The sequence below is a fragment of the Malaya genurostris genome, chromosome 2, assembly GCF_030247185.1.
Source record: "Malaya genurostris strain Urasoe2022 chromosome 2, Malgen_1.1, whole genome shotgun sequence".
In the NCBI taxonomy this organism is placed as follows: domain Eukaryota; kingdom Metazoa; phylum Arthropoda; class Insecta; order Diptera; family Culicidae; genus Malaya; species Malaya genurostris.
The window spans coordinates 214,624,873-214,652,185 of NC_080571.1; the positions used below are offsets into that span (position 1 = coordinate 214,624,873).

Below are 27,313 nucleotides of genomic sequence, written 5' to 3' on the forward strand. Positions count from 1 at the left end.
AAACGAATTGTTTCAATAAAATTTCGAAAAAAAAACAAAAAAAAAGTTTATTTTGTTTAAATTTAATAAACAGACACAATTTAGACATCATTGAAAAATAAGATCGTATAGCACGTCATGAAAAAGAAACAGAAAAATGTTACAAGCAAACTGAGGTTTTTTTTTCATGACGATTCATCAAGCAATAGCGGAGGAAACTGCTTTTCCGTTTTTCAACAGTCACACCACGGCACCCGTAGTGGATATTTCCGGCACAAAGTATAACGATAAAATCTGCGTTGTTTCTGGTTGATCCGATTGACACCATTGAGGTAGTTAGGGTTTGATACTACTGAGCAATATTCAAGAGCTGAGTTTTTCAACGAACAATACACTGTTTTCAGGGAACTAAAATCCGTAAATTTTTTTATTGCAACGGGATGCTTTGGCAACTACTTATAGTTAACAAGATCTTTAACACATTCAATCGAAGTACAACCAATACAGCAATTCAACCAAATAGGTTTTTTTAATTGTGTAAATGTAACGATCTACCATTTCTTGGGAATTAGAATCAATCGATTTATGAAAAGCAAAAATGAACAGTTGACGTTACAGAATTACGGCATCATCTATTTCCCGGATTTTGTTGTAATTGAGTCAAAATCATAAAAGCTTCCAACTTAACCAATAACTAAAACAGTTCTTACCGCTTAAGAAAACACGTGGGCAGCAGTGTTGCTAAGCTCTCTCAAATTGCACACATTTTGCTCTCTCATGTGCCACCTAAACATCAAAGACTCTCCCGTGAGCGTGCTCCACACACATTTTTCTCGCATAATTGCATTCTTAACTGGCTAGTGACGATCAAACATTCTCCACGTCAGTCGCGCTCCTTATGGCTCTCACTCACTCAGTCGCGTACAGACAAGCATGCACACTCCTACTGCACCTGTTACTCTTTCACTTTCGCACTCTTGCTGTTGCTTACTCTTTGATTATTACACACATTAAAACTCTTGCTCACTCTTTCGCTCCCACACGAACTCTAAGTTCTATTGCTGCTTTGAGGTTCCATTCGTTATCCTAAACCTACGTGAAACTCGATTACAAATCCTTGCCGGAACCACAATATTATACGCTGCGAGAAGGCCAAGTATTAAACCAGTCCGAGACATCGATTGAAGTCGAAAAATTTGCAATTTTTAGTTGTGGTAAGGTTTCGAAACCCTTCATCGCCACTGCTTCAATGAACAGAGAAATATACATCATGGAATGTTTACAAAAACGACTTCTACCCATGATTCGAAGCCACAAGGATCCTGTCTTCTGGTCAGATCTTGCTTCTTGCCACTACTCGAAATCAACGGTAGAATGGTATACTACCGAAAATGTCACTTTCGTCCGAAAAGACATGAATCCACCAAATTGCCCACTACGACCAATTGAGGAATTTTGGGCATTAACGAAGGCACATCTTAGGAAACATGTCTCGGCAGCCGAAACTATTCAACAGTTCGAAAAAGATTTAAAAAAGTGTCAAAACTTGTCGCCAAGAAGTCTGTACGGAATTTAATGAGGAACTTTCGCGGGAAAGTGCGCCATCTAGTCTCAATGGTTAAGTGGCAAATGTTGAGAATAATATTCTGTTGTTCCAGTCTAATATTATCAGTATATCAAATAAAATTTGAATATAAAACACTTGTGAATTATTTACAGCGAAATCAGAGTGCGTCCATACTTTCTGGGACAGTCTTTAATAGTTATTTTGGAAATTTTGTTGTTATGTCAACTAATTTAAAAACAGTAATACGAATTAGGCGCAGAGTTCCGTGCTTAAAATCCCGATATAGACCAGAAGATTACCTCATTTTTCGCCATCGGAAGTCACCAATTCGAACACCATAACGCCAGCAGGATGCTTGACCAGAATTGGGAACTGCACTGAGCTAATTTCAGAACACGAATTATGGAACAAATTTTTATAACTTTATTCAGTTCTGTTATTCAGGTTCAGAAGTCAGTTCTTCTGGATTCTGAAAATGAGTTGAACTAAAATCATGAACTAAAATTTTGATCTGAATTTCGAAACAGAATTTCGCTCTGAATTCTGTCGCCTGTTCCATATTTCGAAATTTAATACTGAATTAGGTTTTTGGTTATTTATATGTAGTCTACATTTGCTGGACGAAATAATTTGTTTGATAAATTCATAAATGATGGCGAAAAGTACCTAACAAGTATTTACATCGACTAAATTCTGCAAACGTATATTTTTAGAATGATTAAAATATTCCCAACAGATTATGCGAAGTTTTCTTTTACTGAGTATACAAACACAAGAAAACTCTACTATAACATTTGACTGTATTTTTTTCTCTCATTCCGTATTATTTGATTATATGGTAGAACATGGTTGTCGTCAATAAATCGTACCTTGGTATAAATGCATCGTCACAATTCTGAAAACGAAACGAAATTCACACTATTAAATAATAAAGGAAAAATCATTTTAATTTTATTTGTATTCACGTCCTCCAGGTATGTCTGTGACATCTCCAACACACTTTTTATGTTTCAACTTTCTACAGTAGAGAGAATTAAATAAGCTTACTGTTTGCTGAAGAAACCAATGAAAAAAACTGATTTTCTGTAGAACCACTGAACTTTTACCGATCATATTAAAAATGGAAAATTTCAAAAATCGTGAGGTAAGTTAGGAAACTTCCAATAAAACTAGTATAATAACTGTATCAAAGTTCAAAAAAGTTCGAAGAATATACATGGAAGAGTAAAAAACATATTTTTTGCTGGAATGAAATGTAGTCCGAAGTCCTCTTTTTTGTTTTGGTGGTTTAACTGCATATCCATTCTTCTTGCATTTATTTACTCAATGTTTTTCAGTTGCAGGTTGCAACTCGCTTCGCTTTTGTGGTGATGTCAAAATAGTGCTTTTAATGACTTACCAAACACTATTCGACTTTTGTTTCACTTGGTCAATTTTTGATGGACCTGCTGAGATCAAATCAACGAAGAGTCAAGCTCTGAAGTTGTGGCGGCTTCTTTGAACGAACCAGATGGAATGGCTTCATGCATAACAAGAAGAACAAGGTCGAGATCTTGGTCAGTATCTTCTGGCGCCATTTTGTACTATGACAGTGTTTGACATTTCCCACTTTACTTCGACCTTTTGCGCTTTAGAAATTAATACATTAAAGAAAAGTTTTAGAGTAGTGACAATCGGTTTATCAAAATAATAATAAATTTATCGGTGTGGAAAAATTTCATACATGAAATTTCAACATCACTCGAAAACTTAAACCTGATCTGGAGAGCACAAAAATATGTCCACACGCGTCCGTATACCATGAAGATTTGATTACGGCGGTCCATACAAATAGATGTCAATAGCGCATGACAAATATATTTCGGTACTTTGCCCGGAAAGTGACATTATTTACATTACCCTAGATCTCACTTTACTGCTACCATGTACTGTATTACCGTATCGAATTAAATACAACCATACACCATATTTTCAACCAGTTACTAGAGGCAGGATTGAATTTATTTTCAAATAAATAAGAAACTGGGAAAATTGCCATGTTCAAGTAATGTAGTGACAGATGACAGTGATAAAAACCCTTTTTGATATATGATATATTTTCATTTCAAATACATACTATTTTACCTTCTATTAGGTACCAAAATGTTCTTAAAATAAGTGCACCAAACCTTGTGCAGTAATACTGTCATAAAGAAATTTATTAAATAAGCATGCTCTTTTATATTACTTTGTATATTCTATGTACACACATAATTGACCAGTATTCAAATAAGTAATTTGTAACCATTCACACACGTTACAGTAATCAACATTTCATTTGTCGACTTTGCAACGGTACACTCTAATACAAATTCATAACGTTAAAAAAATGAATCTGGCAGCTCTTTTCGTAACTGCTAACAGGCAGCAACGTATGTAACGCCAGCAAAGTCGACTGTGGGTAGCCGCTCAAGCGACAGGTAAACAATAATCAAAATAAGCACAGCGAACGGCAGAGATGTCAGGTCTGAAGATTTGTCTGTAAATCAGAAGATTTCTTAAATCTTCAATTTCGTTGGTGATTTTTGCAGCCCATGAAAATTTTTATTTTTCTTTGCAGACGTTCATCAAAAACTGCAGGTTTTTAAAATCATCGTGTCTTGTTTTCATAGTGAACTTGAAACCAACAAACTTTTATTTTTTAGTTCACCGGCTTTTCGACCGAGTCTGAAGATATTTGAAATTTTTACCTGGCATCTCTGGCGAGAAGTTTAACAGAATGCAAAACATAATAATAATTGAACATCGTTTACTATTTGTAATTGAATTTTTATGTTGTGATATACACTGGTGCGATTTATTTTTCCGTTTGTGAAATAAGAAGAGAATAAGTGCGATTGAGTTAAGATGATTGAAAGTACGAAACACATTTACTAGAAGATGCTATGTTTGAGCAGCTTTAGACCGATGACTCGTTTTATTTGTGTTGTAATCAGCTGTATAGTTCAGCTAAAATACTGATACTCTAATATATCGAATAACTATGGTATTGAATTGGGAGAAACGTAACAGTTGAAATGCCGGGGACCTGTTTGTAAATTTGGCGAACTCGTGAATGTCAGAAACCTACTTCGTTTTCCAGGACTACAGTTAAAGACACTTTTTGCAAAGACCTGCGAATGGAAGCTCCACTCCAAACAAGGATGCCAAGTGTTGAAAATATATTTTGTGCATTGCACATGAAAAAGTTTGACGAAATCTGGAATTATAAATATGTGAAGATAAAAGTTTTGTTTATTATTTCATTTCGTCTTCAACTCGTCAGTGCTGGAACTCGTGCATAACCGTTTAACTTGAAGCCCTACACGAACATCAAGTTCTACTTTACTTGAGCAACTCTTTAGAATAGCGGTTGTAGTGAAATGCCTTCACTGACATATCAAATCGAAATGGAAAATTATCGATTAACGATCAATGATTCATTAAAAGTAGATCTGAGAAAAATAATATTTTGTATGTCATTGTTATTTTTTAAATTTAATAATTAATCTGGATAAAAAACATAAATTCCAGATAAATCTTAAACATTGGCATCAAGGAAATAATCAAGTTAAATGTTAAAATAACACTAAATATTTATGCACAACTTTCCGTGGCATCACAAATCTCGGTTAATTTTTCAAAAGGGCGTATACGCAAGTGACAGTTTCTCTTTGTTTACTTTCTCTTCTATTAATTACCAAGCGGTTTCCACGTTTATCACTCAACTCTTTGCATGAAATAATACCCGAAACTTTCGATTTTCAAACAGAATAGTGATATCAAAGAAAAAGTTTTTAATCACATCACAATAATCGAAAGAGAGAGTGATTAAAGAGAAACTGTCACTTGCTTATACGCCCTGTTGAAAAATTACCCGAGAAATGCAATTCCATGTACACTGATAAAAATTTGTACCATCAAGTTTTAAGATTTCATGTGCAAATTCACTAAGTCGCAAGCTAAGTTTATTTTTCACTTAGCTTTGATGTGTTTTTCTTTTGGATGTGATGTGTTTTGCTATTCAATCGAACTGCATGTGTTAAACACTTCATTTTCAAGTGGAAATGAGTACAGCACAAATGTCGGTCAACTGTGTTTCAATTGAAATCTATATGAAAAACAATGTGTCATTCATATGAAATTCATATGAAATCTAGAGGTAACAATATATCTTATTGAGGTTTCTATGCCCGGTGAAAAATGAACGGTGGCCCTACTGAAAAATGGAAGGCCAACACGTTTCCTGATGAAAACAAAACAATATGTAAAAGCGATTCACACGCAGCATCAAGCGACTATCACCTGAATGGAACGATTACGGAACAACAACATTAATTGTAAGCAATTCATATGAAAGGACACTACGTCAAATTCACGGAACTTTTTAACGTCGGATACGCGAGCAATATTCGGCTAAAAAAAATAATAAATCAATCAATTGATTGATCGTCTGACTTGTGTTTAATGCATTCGTTTCCTGATGAAAACAAACTAATCTCATTTGCATTTGTGGTTGTAAGTGAGCTGTCAGAGAGCCTAATATGTGCATTTCAGATAAATGTAACATGATTTTCTTTAAATATCAACAGGTTTTACACTCATTTTATGAGTTAAGTGTATGTTTTCATGAATTTCATGTGTTCTACAAGTTGTGATAGTTCAAATACTTTGCACGTGATGCTAGCGTGCAAATTATTTTCAGTGTACAAAATATTTTCTTAAGCGTGTGGCACGATATCTTGCCCGCACGATGAGTAAGGTAAAGTGTTATAATATACCCTCCATAAGAATATATTGGGATTATTCTATACGTATTAGTATTTTTTCGAGAACGTGGGTATTCAATACGACTGGAAAACATAATTTTTCATGATTCTGTGATAAAAATTAATCGATAAAAACAGATTTTTCAAGACAACCATGCTCTCAGTTTTTGGATTTGTCCGTTACCGAGATGGAATTGAGGAAACTAATTTTTTGGCTTGCTAAGCAAACGATGGGGGCATCTAATCAAGTTTTGCCCAGGGCTTATATTTTTTTAGGCACTCCACCAGATACATTATACCTATTTAATTGTCAAAATAGAAAACAAGAAAAAAACAAATATTCGCGTCAGAAACTATAAGTGAAATCAAAAATTTCGATCCCACCAAAACTAATATATCATAGAAATGGCTTTGTTTCTTGGTATGATTATACCTAAAATAGAGATATTTGCACTGTACCTAATGATATTTTCAGTTTACTATATATTTGGCAGCAGACGATAATGACTAAACTTGCATAGTAGTAAGATCCTGCGAAAATATAGTGTTTAGAAAAAGTTTAATTGCCTAAAAAAGATTGGAGCCAGCAGGGCGCTTTCCCCTACGCAGCAAAAAGAATTTAATTTTACTTAGTGTGATTTCTCTTCGATGTGAAATGAACATCGGCGTAATCGACAGAATTGCAGAAAAAACTGTATTATTACATTGATACAACGTTTTTAGCTCATTACGTCATTTTGTTCGTGTAATACAGATCGAAAAAGTCTTGCGATTTTAAATCTTATAAGATGCACATAAATGGCGTGTCGTATTTCACACAAAATTTTTATGTTCAAGAACAAGTGAAACTGTGTAATTTGAAAATTACACGGCTTGAAATCGAACGAAATAAAAAACAAAAGACCGTTAGGAACAGCGCGACTTGAACATTAGATCACAAAACATGTCAGTTAATTTACTGAACCACAGAGGCACATATCTGCATGATAATAATTGATACATAAAAATCCCTACAGCGGCAATTGCAAATAACACTAGGATCCTGTAAAATTCTGTATGAATGGAATATTGCGTCATTTGACACGTTGAGTAGTTGTAAATTTTTTCGTTTGTAGAATTATGTCACCTGTAAAATTTTCTGTGTAATGTACACAATTTCGATAGATATTCACACTTTGTAGATTTGCAAAACAGAGCATAAGTTCAAAACGAACGAGTGAATTTATTATACTGAGATGAAAAAACTCACTATCTGGATTGAACCGGCGAAATGATTGAAGAAACTGTGATTGATATGACCACTGTAACCACTGGAATGTAAAATTAGCACTCAACTCACTGAAATCGACTTGTGTTACAAATTGGTTTTCAATGAGAATTTTCTATTTAATAACAAAACTACCATCGAGAATTTCAAATAACAAACTTTTGCTTTGTTTACCATTAGCGTGCAAAAAATTTCACGCAAGTAAGCAAGCAAGTCTCGACAAATACCATTTATGTCGGCTACATCATATCAATTGACGAATCATTTGTCGGCCGGTTCGTTTTTCCGTGTCTGTCAAATGCTGAAAATTTTTTTTATCTCCGTGCTGCGAGGAGAAAAGTACTGTTGTCTTGGCTGTGTGCAATAAATTGAAATAATAAAGTACTTTTTCTACAGTTATACTGATCTGTTTTCGTTATGGCTATCTTATTCCCTCCAACATTTCAGATAGACTGCAATAATTTGAAATTAAACTCGTTTAAATTAATCGCACCAACAAACCGGAAATATACAGAAATGGAGTATAATGCGTTCAACAGTAAACATTAGTAGGTTTGAAGTCGGATTACGGCGAAGCTTTTTTCTTTGACATTGATTTATCATTATCATATTTTTAGTCCCGTAAGCAGCTCTTCGGTAGCAGGCGGTAGCTCCGGTTTTTTTCAACCAAGTTCTTCCAGTGGTTTTCTGAAAGTACCGAACACGAACGTAATACTGAAACAGGAACATATACCATCCGGATCACAGAGCGGAACTGATACACCTCCCGTAAACTACAGTCAAAATGCCCACGTTTATAACGAACAGCAATCGTTGCACCTCGACACGAAACCGGTGTATTATGCTAAGCCACTGGATCTGCAGTTAATACCCAACCATTATCTGTCGCACCCGCAGCAAAACTCCGGAGGTCAGCAGTCTACTGCCTTCCACATGACTCACGACTACCATCATGATCATTCCAATGCGTCGTCAGTTAGTTCCGGTGTAGATCAACATCGATCGTACAGCGTTCAGCCCTCGCCAGTTCATTCCGGTCAGCCAGGAGTTATTCTCCAGCATCATGTTCCCGTGACAGTGCCCCCGAAGCTCAGTTACGGTTGTGAGGTCTGCGCTAGGGCTTTCGATTCCAAGACAAAACTGGAGAAACACTATCGGATCCACAACGAGGAACCGACCTTTGAGTGTAGGATGTGCGAGAAAAAATTTCGCAGCCAAAGCACACTGACTTGCCATGAGAAGGTGCACGGGGAGAATGGAGTCGATAACAATTTTTCCTGTGTGACATGCGGGAAAGTCTTCAAGTCTGAGGACAAACTACTGATCCATATGCGTTTGCATACGGGTGAAAAACCGTACCAGTGCAAAATCTGCTTCAAGTGTTTCAATCATCAGTCGAATTTGATAGCTCACTCCCGAACACACGAAACGGTCAAGAAAGCCCTCAAATGTGACCGCTGCAACAAAGTGCTAGACAACGAGCAGCGGTTGGCGATTCACATGAGACTGCACACCGGAGAGAAACCGTACAAATGTTCTTATTGCGATAAGAGATTCAACCACAAAAGCACCGTTTGTACGCACGAAAAAACGGTCCACATTGCTTCCAATGCGTACAAGTGCGCCCGGTGTCACAAGACGTTCAACCAGAAGTGTCAGCTGCAGTATCACGAGAAGCTCCAGGAACCGCACGTCATCGCGTGCACCATGTGTGATAAGGTAAGACAATTTTCTAAAATAGTGGAGGCTTCTATTATCTTACGATTGAACAGATCTCTTTACTGTGCTAAGTCGCGATTTATTCTAAAACCTACTCCCGCGAAAATCGTAACGAAATTATATTAGAGTCGTAACCGATATTGATGATTATTAAAAGAGTAAAAAAATCTAGATTCTGTTTGAACCAACAGATAACTCTTTTTATAACTATTTAATTGGGTTTACAAATAATGGCATTGCTTTTGAAAAATAATTCAAAATTCTTAAACTAAAAAAAAAACAGATAAAACTGCATGAAATCATTAACTTTCATATTCTACGGAAAAGTCATTCAAAAAGTCATACTCCCAAGAAATCCACGTTTGTATTCGCGGGGAAAGAGAAATGGTTCGGTTTAAATCCATATAATTTTATATTTATTTACTAACCGTTGAAAGTAGTTCAGCTTCACACGGAGAACACTAAGTGCTTTTGATTTTAAGAATTATATTCTAATATTCCATCAAGCACTTGAAGTTTAGCAAACTGTTTCAGTAGTAACTTCTTCACTGTTCTACGGCTATTGCATTAAAGTCCAGTGTTTGTTTCCATAACAAGCTAAAATATTATTGATAGTTGTGGAAATTGCGATACAAATTTTTCCGTGTATTTTTGGGTGCCGAGTCGTTTTCCTACAGCTTCTACTTAGACTCTACTTTTGCGTAACTTGCAGTTTGCGATTTGAAGAACCCTACAATCAAACATTGTTCTTTTATTGGTTTTCTTAACTCTCCTAGTAACTATTTTGCGATCGAAAAAGCAAAGTTTACTTGTTTGATTTGCTACAAGTTCTTTGTTTGATAAACAATGCGAGTAACAGCTGTGCAACTTTCCGAACATCATAAAAAATTTGATATGTTTCATGGCAGTCATATTTGTTGAGTGACAATCAGATGTGAAGCCGCTGGAATGCACAGGCAGTAAAAAAAACGATTTGGAACATAATCCATTTTGGTTTTTGGATAGATTTCACTAATAGTAATATTAATTATTTTACAATCATTACAAAAACACTGTGATGAAACATGCAAATTGTTACTTGAATGCATAAGAAAATACATTTCTGTTTTTTTCTAAGTTATTCAATCGAATTTTCTCTCCATCCGTGTAAAACCATCAGACTTAATCTTGGAGTCATATTTGACCGGCCCTAAATGGTGGAGAAGGATCAAATTTTGATCTACATGGTTCAAAAGCGGTCCCGAATCGAACAAAACCACTTTGAATGTAAACATAAGAGAAAAACTAACCTAACTTTTCTAGAGAAAATGTTTTTTATTTGATTGTTTGATAATGAAAACTTTCACTCAGCGCTGACAATAGTGACAACTATTCTACAGCTACAGTTGACGTAGGAAGTCTCTGTCAAAAAAAATACTGAATTTACATTTACTCTGGAAAACTCGGATAAGTTCTTCTATGGTTTTTGAGTTCAAAAGAGTTTCCGTTTTGTTTCTCCACTGAAGATGGTTGTCAAAGACTTTAACATTTATGCTTGCGTCCGGTTTTTGCACATTTCGTTATTAGCCATTTATTTGTCCTACCTTGATCGAAATTATTGTTTCACGGAGAGACTCATATCAAAATTTAGTCGAAAAAATTAATTAATTTGTTGTATTTAGTTAGCTATTGTATCACGGAGAGGCTCATATCAGTTTTTTGGTAAAAGAATTAATTAGTTTTCTGAATTTAAAATTCGAAAAAAATTACAATTGATAATTTAGATTCATTTTGCTCAATGCCCTGAAATTGCACCTTTTTTGTTTGAATTTGCTCTTTCGTCCATTCGATTTACCGACTGTCATTTACTGCTGTTATTTTTAATCCAGTCATATTACTGTTGATGGAAAACGGACTTGAGCCAATTTGTTCTGATTCCTGATAACTGATTTGTATTTACAGTTGATCTAAGCAATAATTTTTCTCCATCGAGAATTCTACCATTGAAGGCGAATTGATTTTGTTTGTTCAGTAACTCTAAAGCATTTTTCGAATTTCAGCATTCATCACCGTAGCATGTCCTTGCAACCCATTTTAGTAATATGGCATGAGGCCAGAACAACGAATCTATCATCTGTATATTTCGACTTTACACTGAAAATCATTGTTCTCATATAATATATAGGATTCCCATGTGTCTGGTTGCTATGTGAAAAAGTTACTCGTGAATTTCCTCGGATCAGCTGTTTTGCCGAAAGCCGTTTCGCCGAAAGGGTTATTTCGCCGAATGACATTTCGCCGAATGGACCACTTCGCCGAATGCCATGTCGCCGAATGCCATTTCGCCGAAAGCCATTTCGCCGAATCCTGAAATCGTCTTAAAATCGTAATTAGAATTGATTTAAAATAAAGACAAATGAAAGATGATAGCGTTAACGCCCGTCTTGAATAAAGATTGATTCATGAACCTCAGAACGGAGTTTCCAAGAAAAATTGTTGACTATTAGCTACTAATCATCAAAGCAATTGCATAGGTGTATCCACCAGGCAAATGTATGTAATATTTTCAGTTTATTAAGTGAAAATAAAAATAAAATCAAGTGCGGCTACGGCTTTGTGCCGCCGAGCCATCTTGGCTTCGGTTATGTGGTTGCGCCACATCAATTATACAGGAGACATAACATACAGGAGACATGACCCTTTCGGCGAAATGACCCTTTCGGCGAAATAACCCTTTTGATAAAATGACCCTTTCGGCGAAATGACTCTTTCGGCGAAACGACTTTCGGCGAAATGACTCTTTCGGCGAAATTACCTATTCGGCGAAACGACTTTCGGCGAAACGACTTCCGGCAAAATGGCTTTCGGCGAAATGACCCGCTCCCTATTTCCTCACTTTCTAGGTATAGATTTATTACGGTATACAAGATCCAAGATTGGGCAATTTTCTAATCTATAAATCCTAGAAAACTGTATACATCCATATATGTATGTATGTATATGTATGTATGTATGTATGCATGTATGTGTCTGTATACCCGCGTGCATATTTGTGTATATATTTATACATATAGATGATCGCTTTTATTTATCCAATATGTATATGGGGCATTCCACGCAGAATCAGCCACCCAAAACTTTTTTTTTTCATCTAACTATTTTTTTTTTTTTGGTGAAAATATTCGAAACGTATTTTTCATTTCAATATGGTACGTGGAATTTCCTTAGCTTTCAAATAAGCGATTTTATAAATTACACGATTTTACAGTATAGGCTGTTGAAAAAAGGCTCTTTTTGAAAACGCGAAAATTCAAAAAATCATATCTCGAAAATTCCACGTACCATATTGAAATAAAAAAAATACGAGTCGAATATTTTCACCGAAAAAAAAACAGTTAGATGGAAAAAAAATTTTGGGTGGCTGATTTTGCATGGAATGCCCCATATGTATTAGGAATATAAATATTGGCACACATGTGTACGTATATCAATACATATGTACATATATAAGGTTAGTAATTGAAGGTTTGGGTGTATTGCACATTTTATGCTTGATTATACAAATAAGCCCAATATATGAAATCCAATAATACCAGTATGCTGATTTATCTCTGATTTTACAGATGTCTGATTAACGCTGCAGATATCTATGGACCCACAGATTTTTAAAGATTTTACTTATTATCAAATATTAAAAGGACATTTTTGAAATTCACATCTTTAGAGCATTTGACATTCATTTTTGCTTCTTAAAACGACAGAAACAGTTTGATTGAACAAAAGTTTTAACGAAACGGCTTAAAAATTTTATCCGATATCCCTGATTTTAACGGCATGTGGCATTTGTACTAATATTAGTGTGAGAGCCAAAAGTTCCTACCGCTAGGGTCATCACGTTCGCAATAATTATATTCGAGTTCCATTTATTAAAAGCAATACGATCAATAAGTGATTTCGAAAATATGAGCTTGAAACGTTACTGGATTTACGAAAGGCATTTTTGTTTCCTATCCTATTGTTTCCAATCTGAAACAATTACCAACATTTTTTAACTATCTAACTATTAGAAATCAACAGAAATATAAGTTGAGTCATTTCGTTGAAATTACCAAAGCAAAAAAAAACAATTTCAATATTGAAAATTTGTGATTGGTGTTTTCTCCGTGCAAGTGGAGGGTTTTCGAATAGGAGGTGCCATTTGAATTTTCAACGAAAAATGGAATATTCTTACTTAAAATATCGGATGTTCATTTCAATGTAAAGAGAAAGGTATGTCATTAATAATGGTAAACAATATCAGCCAAATGACCACCACTGCTACGCTTCCCGGGTAGATGTAAATAGAAAACAAAGATCAAAATAATGACAAATTTTACCATTATATCTTGTCTTGATGTTTCCATACTGTCACAGCGATACTTGATATTATTGGATATTTCATCGAAGGAATCAATTAATTGTACAATATCTGTTTAGCTTCAAACTTAGTTATTATATTTAATTTTGTTATTGATTAGATATTCCAATTTCATTAAATACAATTGATCCAATAAGTATATTTTCTAATAAAATACAATTGAGTAAACTGAAACAGAATCAGATAAGAGAAAAGCTTATGATATTATTCTGTTCTAAATGCTAGAATATCAAATACATAAATGAAACAATCATCTTCTGTTGATATATTATACTTGCTTTGATATTACAATGACATAATTTTATATTTTGTAGCTTTTTCTCGTGCAGACTTTGTTATGATTTTTGATGTTTTAGCTCTTTTTTTCAAACCAAATAATATTAATTTTTACCGTTGAAATGTTTTGTTTTAATAATAAAGTTTGCTATTGGTACCCGGGTTACTGTACCATATAGTTTTCATGAAATTTTCCATCACCGAATCGTAATGTGGCTACTGTATGCCCTCAATAGCTAGCTACACTCATTCTATCTTTGAGGTCTTGAATCAATGATGCGCTACTGGCGTAGACCGCATCTTTCACGTGGTCTCAAAGGAAGAAGACGCAAGATGTTCAAACACAAGATCTCGGTGGCCAATTGTGATCGTCATTATAATAGAAGTTTTTCACATTTTTCACATTGGCTCTGATTATAAAGTCAGATATTGCAATGTATATATGTGGAACTGTCTATTCTAGAACAATTCTCGCGTCTTTTGTGATAAACGCCAATAAGCCACCTATTAACATTCACATTAAAGAGGAATTCCGAAAATCTCGGTACGCGGCCTGAGAGTAAGTCATAACAGTAAACGGTAGAGTAAAGTTTTCTGTTTCGCCTGACCTTAAAAAAATTAATACTCTATTTTTTATAGCTCGCCAGCCATTTCTTTGAAAAGTGGATGTAGAAAGGTGACTTAAAGGCTGTTATCACTTAAAACGCGTGAATTTTACACGAACCAATTCTTGAAACATACAAACGCATTCATTCTTTTAAGTCGATGGTTCTACTTTGCCTATATATGAAGAATACTTGTAAAATCTCGTGTGTACTCAAAATTATAACCATACTGTGTTAAACATCTGAAAACATTGTAGTATACAAAACAGATTTTCGAACGGTTATCTTTTCAATTGTTGTCATAAGCCAAAAAGTAGCACTTCCTAACAACGAAAGTTTAGTTCTGAAGGTTATAATTATATGTTATTCTTTCTTTAATCCCAAACAATTTACATACTCTTGATTATTTCAATCGGTATGGTTCGACAAGTTTATAGATAAATGGATTCTATTTAAAGTAATCCCGAGCTTATCTTGTTATAAATTTTAATAGCAAACATTAGACTATGCAGGAATATCCACGGAGCCCTGCGCAATCGTACGGTAACTAAATTATTACTTACTTGTCACATTTAGTTGTACAAATGACAACAAAAATATCCATTAAAATCTCTTAACTGTCATTTTTGCTTTCAAAGAAACATAAAGGAGTCCAAGTCGATGTGGTAAAATAAAAAAAATGTAAATGTTTATACATCATAAAAATAATTAACCATTTTAGACTTTGAAGCATTTTCTGTATTCAGTTTTACAATGACTGAGTCTAAACATACGTTTGAGACTCTGTAATTCAGTAATCAAGGGAGCCTAAATTATAAAAAAAACTAATATTCCAGAATTTTGCAACCCGGTGATTGATCAGACAATGCACAGTGGGAAAAAATCTATGAAAACCCACAAAGAATTCTGTAACTCATGAACTAATTGAGATAGGTCAACAAACTAAAGCGTTTCTTATGTAAAAATGTCAAAGGAATTCAATGGAATGGTTTTCAATGGCCGCACGAATCGCAATCCTGCTCGTTTTACCCCAAATGTACAGCAGTTTTGGTGTTTCCTATAATATTCGCTCTGTAACATGAAAAGAAGTAGGGTGCGGTATTCTGGAATAGCCTACTTTCATGTAAAAAAGTCTGAAAAATCGATTAGAAGAACCCTCACTGGCCGCACGAAACGTTTTGGTGGCTACTTTACCCCAATTCCTCCATTTCATGAGATCCTTACTGTAATTCATCCTTAAATCTTGGTAAAACTTCTTTCAAGTTTGCGAAATCTAGCTTATCTTATGTAGAAAAATCTGGAGAATCGAATGAAAGAACCTACACTGGCCGCACGAAACGTTTTGATGATTATTTTACCCCATTTCTCCATTTCATGATATCTTATTGTAAATCGTCCTTATATCTCGGTAACACTTATTGGAAGTTTACTAAATCTAGCTTATCTAATAGAAAAAAGTCTGTGGAAGAACCTACACTGGCCACGCGAAATGACAAGTGACAAAAAAAAAGATCTTGTTAGTTCCAATGAAGATGGTGGACAGGGACGGGGATCGAGAGAATCGGGCGGAGGTTAGTGTCAAACCTGTAGGTGGAGATTATACTTTATATAACAGATTACACTTGTATATTGAGGAAGCATTTATAAACTATCCCGACTCGCCAATACATCCCGAACTGGCACCTCAGGCGGTTTACCTCGAGCCCTAAGGGATTTCAGTAGCTTCGACCTGGCGTCGCGATACTCTACGCACGACCACACGACATGCTCGATATCCGGATAACCGTTACTACATGGAATGAGAATTTCTGTGTCTAACAAAAAAAAGTAATTTTTTTACCATGACTACGTTTTTATACTTCAGTATAATCTCCATCTAGGACGATACACTTGATCCATCGGTCCTTCAACATTTTGATGCCCTTTGATAAAAAAAGATTTGTCAAGGCTTCCGTTTCTGCAATGACCTACGGCGAAAACTTCCTTCCCTGGAGAAGCCTTTTCAGGTTTAGAAATAGATAATAGTCGCTGGGGGCCAGGTCTGGAGAACACAGGGGATAGTAGACCAAACCGTACCACAAATCATTCAACCGTTGGTTTTAGGTATCAATACACTGGTCTTCTTGAGGTCATGGCTTACTAAGCCTAAAATATTAGGCAAACGCAGTATTTGTTCCATTGCTCAGCGTTTCGACTGTTTTTGGTGGCGTTTATCAAGGCATTTGCCCATCAAAAACGACCGAAACGTCGGATATTTTGACAAATACATCGTCTTTCTAGATTTGAGACTGATGAAGCTATAAATCAGAACTATCAACTCTACTTTCGATCATTTAATGCCTATCATACGTCTGAGATTTAATAAGGAAAACGAATCTTAATAGTTTTGAGGCAACGGGACTAGTAAAATTAATAAGGTGATAAAAATTCAACCTGGAGTCTAGAAGGCGTCACAGATCCTTTACAAACATTTGTTCTGTAATAATTGATGAGATATGGGAGCAATTAGATGCTTCAAAATAGCATTCTCAGGTGTTTCTACTTCTACTTTCTGTGACCATTTCTTTAGTGTATTTAGATGCCTGTTCCCAATAATCGTACTGAATTTCTACCTTATTTTCAGGTGTTCTGCTATCAGGCCAGCCACAAAGAGCACATGTTCAAGGTGCATTGCCCACGGTCAAAGAAATACCGTCCGATCGGTGCCGTCGAGGGTGAAGGAAGCGGTCGAAACAAGTTCAAATGTAACGTTTGCGATCGTAGATTCTACTACAAGCGGGCATTGGAGATGCACATGGGTGTGCACGATTCTTCGCTGGACGTCAACGTACTGTACTTTTCGTGCAACTACTGTCCGGAGACTTTCACCGACGAGGAACCGTTGCAGAAACACGAAGCGGAGCACATAGCCAATAACACCACTGACTTCTTGGAGAATCTCAAGTCACTGGAACAATCGGAAGATCCGGAAAATGGACAAGTAGAGGGCAAATATCGTTGTCCACTTTGTTTCAGTCGCTTCGAAGATCTGGCAGGCCTGAAGGAACATCACAAGTCCCATCTCTGTTCCAATCCGGAAGAATGTGATAAATGCAAACCTACGCTTGCTGAAGAATATGATTTCACGAAAAGCACCTACGATGAGAACGATGACAACCAAGTGACGCAGTGTCATCTTTGCGAACGTACTTTACAAACGTTCGAACTATTTCAGAACCATTTCCATTACCACACCTCGCGGGTTCCGTTCTACTGCTATCACTGTAGGAAGGAGTTCCCCGATAAAAAGGAGCTATACGCACACACTAAAACGCACGCTCCAAAAGATGCCGAGTCCTATACGTGTGAGATATGTGCAAAAGTTTTCTCCACCAAAGGCAACTTCCGGCGGCACCTGAAATCACACGAAGCCATTAGAGCTTTTGCATGTGATCGATGCTTCAAGCAGTACGACTACAAGAGTGCACTGGATATGCACCTGAAAAAAGCACACGGAATTGAATACTCATGAAGCGCATCAACAGAGGGAACTATCGTAGAAAAAAATGCTTGCATTCTGAAGCCTTCCGTAGTATCCATAGCAAACCATCTCAAACGCTTCCAGAATGATTCCGATAACTTCCGATATTATCGATAAGTAATAAATATTAACTTACCATATTTGATTTTGTTTTGCATTATAAAGCTTGCTTCAGATAGAATTGGAACAAAGACAATTGCCTGTATTTCAGTTATTTACTATCGAATTCAAGAGCTTTTTTTATACAATTCTTCATACTTTTAAGAAAAAATACGGATAAAATTATTCGTCACGGTTTCGAAGGTATTCTCGAATTTTTCCTGTAACACGGCTCATTAGGCGGCGCACACCTTCTTCGTCCATCGTTTTAGCTATTTTATTCCACCAGGTCGTCATCTGATTGATGTCTTTGACAACCTTTCCATTTGCCTTGAGTCTCCTCTTCATGATTGCCCAGTATTTCTCGATAGGGCGGAACTGTGGGCAGTTGGGTGGGTTAAGGTTTTTCGGAACAAACTGGATCCCTTTCTCTGCATACCATTCTTGAACGACTTTGCTGTAATGACAGCTTGCCAAATCTTGCCAAAACATTACGGGATGGTCGTGGGATCGAATGCAAATTTGTCGGCAAAAACCAATTTGAATTTGGCTGGAACATCCCCCAAAGCAGTTGCCAAGTAAAATTTTTGACCTGGCATTTGCCCGAAGTCAGCCATGCCATAGGTTTCATCGTCCATCAGAAGACACCCGTCGAACTTGATCAGCACCTGGTCATAAAGTTTCCGAGCAGGAATTTTGACCGTACTATTCTGTTTTATGGTCCAATTTGTCTGTTTTATAGCTCGATACGGTTTGATTCCTTCCCGGAGTCGAGTTCTCCTCACGGTACTATGGGCTAAATCACGGTCCGATGGATTAGGATTCCTCTTAATCGTCTTCAAAATCTTACCACGCAGTTTCCGGTCGACAGTTCCACTCCGACGATTGGCTTGAGGCTTCCGAATCGTCATCAATGTTTCCTTATACCGTTTGATTACGCACCATACGGTATTTCTGGGCAATTTCAGCTGTTTAGCTAGCCTAGATGCAGACCACAATGGATTTTCCAAATAACTGTGCACAATTTTTTCCCTTCTTTCGGCTTCCATGTTGATTGTTTACAAATTACAGTTGATTTGCGGAATGTCAAAAGTCATATGTGAAGCTGACAAAATTCCCGACGCGTGGGTGCCAAGAACTTCCAAATCCGTTCACCAGGAGCGCCACAATATGAGCAAAAGTTTGTTCCAATTCTAAATGAAGCAAGCTTTAGGGAAGAAAAGCCCAGAACAATAAAGCATTAAGCATTCATACTTACTTTATAAACTAGAGATACTGAAAAGTCTGGTTGATTTAAGTCCTTTATGAAACGCTATAAAAATGGTTTATGTTCTTATTTTATAGTGCAGAACCAGAAAAATGAAGAAAAAATTATATTTGCATTATCTTTACATGTAAGCTTGAGGTATTTCTTTTAATAAAACAAAATAAAATGGCGCACATGCTGAGCATCTCCCGAAGCTGGTTTAAAAAAAATTACAAAGTTGTGTTCAAGACACGACCGGTTGTGATGACATTGAAAATGCAGTAATTAAAACATTAACGAAATGGTGGAGGTCACGATTGTTGGTTTTAAATACAAAGAATAATATTCTTATCATAAAATTGAAACTAATTTGTTTAAAAAAATCTAGTTTAAATGTTTATTATTTTGGATAGCGCAAGCGTTATTGCGAAAATATATTTCTATTATTTCCTACACTCAAAATAATAATCATATTATAGTTACGTGAAAAGTTATGTGAATATTTCCCACCCTACTTTCCACGTAGGTTTTAATGGACTGGCATTTAAAAGCTTTTTAACGCATAATCCAGTAAAAGTTACGTGTTTCATAGGTAAAATGTAATGTTCTGCTCATATCACATTTATCTATCAGTTCATATCAAATTTAGATACCAGAAAATTACTATTTCATATATTGGTTGAAGTGAAAAGGGAGATTTCAGATTTTTATATGAATCTATGAAATGAAAAATGCCATGAAATATAAAACATTTATTTCAGAAAATTGTCATATAATTCCAATGGCTTAAAAAGCAACTAATAACGTCGTGGTATCTCAAATCGACAAGCCTCCATAAATCGTTTTGTTGTCACTGCCATCCAACCGAAGCCGAAGCCGAGATCCAAGAACATACCACAACACTACCGATGCAGGTTGAAGTCGCATTACATGGTTCCAGTGTCTCTAGCTTCATACCGACGGCCTGTTTGAAGCATTGGGCAGGAGCAGGTAAACTTCCGGACTCACGCAGGCACTCGGTCCAGTTGAATACATGTAAACTTTCATACTGGAATGGTCCGGTCGATGGAGTAAAAATTGTAATTAAATAACTTTTCTCGCAAATATTTACACTACTTACACTTCGAGGGCCACTGCTCGCCATTTTCAAAATCGAGTTTTTCACACTGGAAATTCACGTAGATTGTTTGACGTTTGGTCAATTCACGTAAACCTTATGTGATGACTCTATTCATTTTAGGGGATGTTCGTATAACATTCATTTTCGTCACGTAAAATATTCAGTTTGACACTTGAAACCATTTTACGTGATTTTTCAAGTGAATCGAACGTGAATTTTTATTTGAGTGTATACTTGTGTTGTGCGGCTTTGCACAGTGGGAAAAAACTATCAAACATTGCACAGTGGGGAAAAACAATCGCGACTCAATAATGCTATAAAAACCTAAGCAAATATTTTCAAAGTTAGTATTTCTTATGCAAAATTTACCGTAGAATCGATTGATGATAGTTAAAAGCTTCAAAAAATTCACTATCATGCCCATTTTGCTCCAATTTCTCTTTTTTCTGACTTTACTTCGAAAAATAACTGTGAAACTCTGAAAAAAATGAATTCGACTAATTGGAAGATACTCCTGACGATACATGGATTGGGATCAATATTGGTCCATATTACGTAGTAAACATCAGTGATCCAAATACACTTAATGACAGTACTAGTCTGTTTTAATCGATTTTAATTAACTGCTATCGGTCTTTCGGTATGTGAAAGAAAGTTCAATCAGAAATAGAACGTATGAAATAAATTGGGGAAAAACTGTCTAAAAAGGTTCGTGTGGTCATTGAATCCATTTGTAATCTTATGTTTACGTCTTTCTTCATAATATCAATCGACTTTCATCAACCGCCATTGACTCCTGTCGGAATGCGAAAGAAAATTTAACCAATGATACGTCTTATGAAATAAATTGGGGTAAAACGGGGTAAACAGGCTACCACTGCAACTACGTAATATGAACCAATATTGATAGATTATATTGGGTCCGCTTTTGGATTGTAGATCATATTTCAACTGAATATTATTTTACCTAGAGAAGAAATGGGGTAAAATGGTACAATGAGTTTGCTGCTGTCATTAAAACTATGTGCAATTGATGTGTTAGACTTTTTTACATTAGAAACACACTATTCGCTCCTACCTAGGCGAAAGGCCGTAAGGTTAAAACCGAGGGTAGAAAAAGCAACATAATAATAATAATAATAACTCAATTCGCTCATCTAGTACTTCGGTTATATAGTTAAGCTTGAATACAATACAGTACAAAAATGGATCTTGGAATCGATTTTACTGATAATTTTACACCAAAAAGTGCTGTATCATGTCTCCAAAAAAAATCGTCGTATGTTTGTTCCATTCATTTTTATTTCACAGTAACCAAAAGTAATAATAATCAAAGGGAAACGTTTATTTTACCAATCCGAATCGAAGTATCAGGTGTACAACTTTGCTTCCGCCGTTTTCCGATAGGTGGCTGTACCGGCTGAGGCTGGTTAAAAAAACATAGATGATAATGTCTTTAAAGTGAGTGTATACAGTGCCTAACGAATTGTCATCGCCGTTTCAGTGACAGTTGTTCTTGTTTTCGTATTATTCACGCTCGAAAATGTCTGTTTATGTGCCCAATTCTCGCCATTTGCAGGAAGTTTTACTTTTCTGTTACAATTCGAAAAAAAAATGCAACTGAAGCGCATCGAATGCTTTCAGAAACTTACGGTGATGCTGCTCTGAGTAAAAGCTCGTGTCGGGAGTGGTTTCAACGTTTCAAAAATGGTGATTTCGATGTCGAAGACAAACATGATGGTGGAAGAGAAAAAATCTTCAAAGATGAATAACAATTTACTACGATCTCTTAAAATCGGGTGAAACCATCACAGGAGATCGCTACCGAACGCAACTGATGCGCCTTAGTCGCGCGCTAAAAGAAAAGCGGCCACAGTAACAAGAGCGACATGGCAAAGTCATCCTCCAACACGACAATGCTCGGCCACACGTCGCAAAAGTGGTCAAAACCTGGTACCTGGAAACGCTGAAATGGGAAGTCTTGCCCCACCCGCCGTATTCCCCAGATGTCGCCCCTTCTGACTTCCATCTATTCCGTTCGATGGCACACGGCCTGGCAGATCATTATTTTCAATCCTTCGATTGAAAAATGGATTGCTTCATGGATAGCGTCAAAAAAGGACTCCTTTTTTCGAGTCGGGATCCGAAAATTTCCAGAAAGATGGGATAAAGTTGTCGCTAGCGACGGACAATACTTTGAATAATACGTCTGTAAGCACTTTTTCTCAATAAAGCTTAAAATTTTGAAAAAAAAACGGTGGTCGTGAGTAGAATGGCACCTAGATATGCATTTAAAATAAAATAATATGCACAATCTCAATAAAGCATTTTCAAACAGTTGAAGATAAAAGCACCTGATACCGGTGGAGAGAAATAGCATTCTCTCTATCTCGTATCTTGTGCGAAATTATTTGTTGTTAAGTCTTCTGTATTTCTTGAATAGCTCAAACTGGCATAGGAAAACATAAACTTATCAATCATAAGTATTTCTGGATTTCCGAATATCTAATCTATATTGTACTTTTCTCGTGGATATTATTAATACAATATATCAATATGAATTATTATATGATTTCGGTATACATGAACTAATTATTAATTCCTTCAGTAAAATCGAAGCCGAAATAATTCGCCTTCGATCATAATTGTGAATTATTGCGTTCAAATTGGTACTTCAAACCACCTTGTTGAACGGTAGCCGTAGAAGAACTTCGGAAAAGTAAACCAGTGCTGATTCCAGAGCCAATATTCGCATACCATCAGCTTGAAGTAAGACCGAATATGCGGAAAATATTCCGCACTGTCCTTCGTGATGCAATAATCGCTCCAGACGAAATGATTGAGAAGTAAAACTACTCGCACTGTGCTTCGCTCCAGAGATAATGATGGAGAAATATAATTTCTCTTGATCCTGTCCTGCTGCTGTGACCGCTCCAGACAGAATAAAGTAGGAATCCGTAAAATGTTCACACTGCCCATTATACTGCGTGAATCGCTCCAGAAAACAATGATAAAAAAATTTCAACCTTCAGCTTTTATATCCACGCAGTTAAGTTAAGAGTTTTCGAATGGATTGATGGCGAAAAAATATGATTTCATCGACAAATAAAGAAGTTATAAGCGCTCAAAGTTATGACAGAAAATGGTTACGTGACTATTTTAAAAAAAATTTCATTGACACCCGGCCCCGCATAGTGAAGAGTAAGGCATTTTCAATTCCGAAGCTAAACTTTTCATGCATCCAAATAAGTAAGTTTGTAGTGTGTAAACTAAGCATCTACAGTCTTAATTTCCCGTTCCTTTTGCAGCCTGCTAAGTTTTTTTTTGTTATTTAAAGCATAAATAAAATACATCTAGATTCCCCAGTGTAAGAGTAATGTAATTGAGTAGCCCGTTACATCCAGAGCGCCGTCTGGTGTAGAAAAGCAAAGTCTTGGCACTACATTCCTTTCAACAGACTTCGCAGCCGATTCTTAGCGTACAGAATCATTGCATGACACTAAGAATCCTTCCAGGTCGGGGCTCGAACATACGACAACTGGCTTGTAAGACCAGCGTCCTATGCATTGAACCACCAACCCGGGTCTGGTGTAGGATGGGTGCGTAAATTCCCCAAAAAATGCATGTATAAAGTTGCCTGCGCATTTAACACAACCACAGTAGCTAATGGGAAAAAGTGCAACCGTTTCTCACTAGAAGCGTTGTTTCTGCTTTCCTCATATAGAAAGATTTGATTCAAATAAAAGGTCTGATGTTACCATAAATGAACTTTAGTATGCTTAAGATTGAAAACTGTCATTTAGAGCGACTATGCAAAAATCGTACGTTTATCTTTTTAATTTTGCCTAAAACTGTTCCAATTTTTAGGTTATGTTTTCAATTCTAAAGTCATTCTTCTTGTTTTTATGCTAGAGTCAATATAAAGTGTTTTAAGGAGCCCCAAAGGAATATTTAGTGAAATATGAACAATACAAGAGATGGCCTTCTTACCTTACAGCACAAGGTGGATAAAAATGGTTTTTTCCGATTTTTGTCGATTGTGCCAAACACACTCACTCAAAGCATCCATTGAGGTTTGATTGTCAAAGATTATAGATAATAGTTTTAAATCAATAAACACGGAGATCCAAATATACAAACATGCCTTATCAACCGGGTGGTCTGAAATTGATAGATCAAAACCTAACAATTTTTGCTTTTCTCATATAGAAAGGCTATACAATTACTGTGAAAACCTATTTTGAACCGAGGCCCGAAATGTGGAATGTCATATACCATTCGACTCAGCTCGACGAGTAAATGTCTTAGGGTGTATGTGTGTATGTATGTATGAATGTATGTATGTATGTATGTGTCTATGTCCAAATAATGTCACTCGATTTTCTCAAAGACTGCCGAACAGATTTTTAACGAATTTGGATTCAAACGAAAGGTCTTATGGTCCCATAGTCCGCTATTGAATTTTATCTTGATCCGACTTCCGGTTCAGGAATTACAAGACAATATGTGCAATGCTATGAGAAAATTCGCATTCAATTTTCTCGGAAATTTTTAAACCGAGTTTTACAAACTAAGATGCAAATGAAAGGTATTGAAATTCTTTAAAAAGTCTCCGAAAAATTGATCCAGATTCGACTTCCGATTCCGGTATTGCAGTGCGATTAGTGAAAATTTCATGAGTATTTTTTCACAAGCAATGGAGATACGAGGTGCACATTTTAATAATTTTTTTCTGCAAAATTCATCTAGTTGGCAGATCTTGTTTGTTGATGGATAAATAAATCTACTTTGGGACTACAAGTGCCCTGTTTCCGCTTCCGAACGCAGCGACAATAGTAAAGAAAAGCTCCAAAAACGGAACTCACTTCGATTTCTCAGCAACGGTTAAGCCAATTTTCACATATCATGATTAAATTAAAGCTCTGAGTGTCTTAAAAGATACTGTGCAATTTCATTCAGATCCGACTTCCGGTTCCGAAATTATAGTGCAAAGAGTATCAAAACTTTCAAACCGTCATACAAAATGATGCAAAATCGATACGCATCGGTACGCGCTGGTACGGAAGAAGAAGCAAACGCTAGCACACAGCGTGCTTTGTTCAATTCTGTATAGCGTGCAGGGTTACCACATTTAAATCTATATAAACTTGACATAACTGTTTACAAATTGAAAAGGTGATGGTAGTTTATACCAAAAAAAGTTTTTGATTTTATTTAAGTTTGAAAAAATAATCTTGACATAATCTTCTAGTGATGCTTTTGAAAACATAAGTAATATGAGAAAGGCATCATTATTAAAAGTTTTTTTTGTAATTTTTTACGGAGAAGCAGCTTAAGCAAATTTATTCAAACTTTTTCTACAATATGAAGAATTATTTTTTTTAGCTGCAATTCCATTATAATATTGAAAAATAAGTCGGTCCCCAAAAACTCTTTTAAGAATCACGTTGCGCGGTGAACACGATAGCTGGGTGTACAATTATCTAAAATCAAAAATGTTCTTTAATTTACCTAAAATACGAGTTATTTTTCCCTCCTTCGTCGTTATCAAGTTATTGTTTTGATTTATTAATAGTACGTGACATATTTAAACAAAAAACGTTATCTTACGCCCGATGCAAGTCCATATCCAAGTCCATGATAAACTGCAAGAAAATGTAAAAACAAACGGTTTTTCGAAACTGTTTATCTCTCAACCCCCCTTAAGACACAATGTGAAGAGAAACGAGTTCCTTAAGAAAAGTGAATTAATTTCTCCACTTTGCAGATCTTGATATATGATGACCAAACAAACTCACTTCTATTTTACCGATACCCGGTTTCCGGTTCCTGAAGTATCAAAAATAGTGATCAAATACTCTAAACGGAACGCACTCCGATTTTTCAAAAATGGTTTAACCGATTTCTGCAAAGTTCATTTCAAATGAAAGGTCTTATATTTCCGAAGATGACTGTTAAATTTTATACTGATCAGACTTCCGGTTCCGGAATGACAGGGTTTTGAGTGCCTTAAACTTCAATCCCTCATTTAGTGTGGCGATAAAAAAAAACCTTTCTCATTGGCAGTGAGTTGAGTAATCGATGCAAGTTCATTTCAGATTTTTTGACTATTATTTCCTTTACCGGAATAGCTAAGAAATTATATAAGACCACGAACAAATCAAACCTATACACCTGGACAGCACTAATTTTTTATGTAATCTAATGTATACGCAATTAGAATCAATATGGAGATATGAGTAAATATTATGCACTCATCAGTGCAAACATTTAAAAATGTGTTTCACCTTTTGTTCCTACAATTTTTCGAAACCCTACCCGATTACAGCCTTTGCTTAAATTTATATGACAACTGCAATTAACTGCACATACATGATTTCATCTGAAAGATAATGTGTCCAAATTAGCTAGTTCTATTTACTCTACACACTCAAGCGATCAAGCGCAACACATTCGAAACAGTTTTTATCACATCCAGCACCCGTTGCATCGTGTTTGCATTATCGGTCATTGTTCCGAGTGCTTTTTTTCTCTTTGTTGTTCTACCGCTTTGCAACCTGCACCGGCACTGCGTTCCGCACTTCCTCTGACAGCCTGACTGACTGACTGACTGACTGACTGACTGCGAGTGGTTAACAGCAGAACCCAAAACAAAAATAGGTTACATCAGCCAACGTTCGTACCCAGAGTTCAGTTAACTTTCGCTAAATTTGTGCATTCCTGTCCTGTTGT

General features: G+C 36.0%; 1 protein-coding gene and 1 long non-coding RNA gene across 5 annotated transcripts; one reads left to right on the top strand and one right to left on the bottom strand.

Moving 5' to 3' along the window:
* Nucleotides 1–2,334: 2,334 nt before the first annotated feature.
* LOC131432910 (uncharacterized) lies at nucleotides 2,335–3,435 on the bottom strand. Its single transcript, XR_009229991.1, has 3 exons — nucleotides 3,270–3,435; nucleotides 2,946–3,174; nucleotides 2,335–2,441 (listed from the first exon to the last, which is right to left on the bottom strand). It is a non-coding gene; the product is annotated as an uncharacterized LOC131432910 (long non-coding RNA).
* Nucleotides 3,436–4,282: 847 nt separating this feature from the next.
* Nucleotides 4,283–19,660, top strand: LOC131427491 (zinc finger protein 260-like). 4 transcript variants are annotated; one of them, XM_058590727.1, is made up of 4 exons: nucleotides 4,283–4,442; nucleotides 8,048–8,148; nucleotides 8,218–9,319; nucleotides 17,220–19,660. In XM_058590727.1, the coding sequence occupies exons 2-4, from the start codon at nucleotides 8,117–8,119 to the stop codon at nucleotides 18,105–18,107; spliced, it is 2,022 nt and encodes a 673-aa protein (XP_058446710.1). In that variant the 5' UTR covers nucleotides 4,283–4,442; nucleotides 8,048–8,116; the 3' UTR covers nucleotides 18,108–19,660. The 4 variants fall into 4 exon arrangements, with proteins under 4 accessions (XP_058446710.1, XP_058446708.1, XP_058446709.1 ...); XM_058590725.1 differs by lacking the exon at nucleotides 4,283–4,442 and adding an exon at nucleotides 7,834–7,981; XM_058590726.1 differs by lacking the exon at nucleotides 4,283–4,442 and adding an exon at nucleotides 7,895–7,981 and having other exon boundaries at nucleotides 8,052–8,148.
* Nucleotides 19,661–27,313: the final 7,653 nt, after the last annotated feature.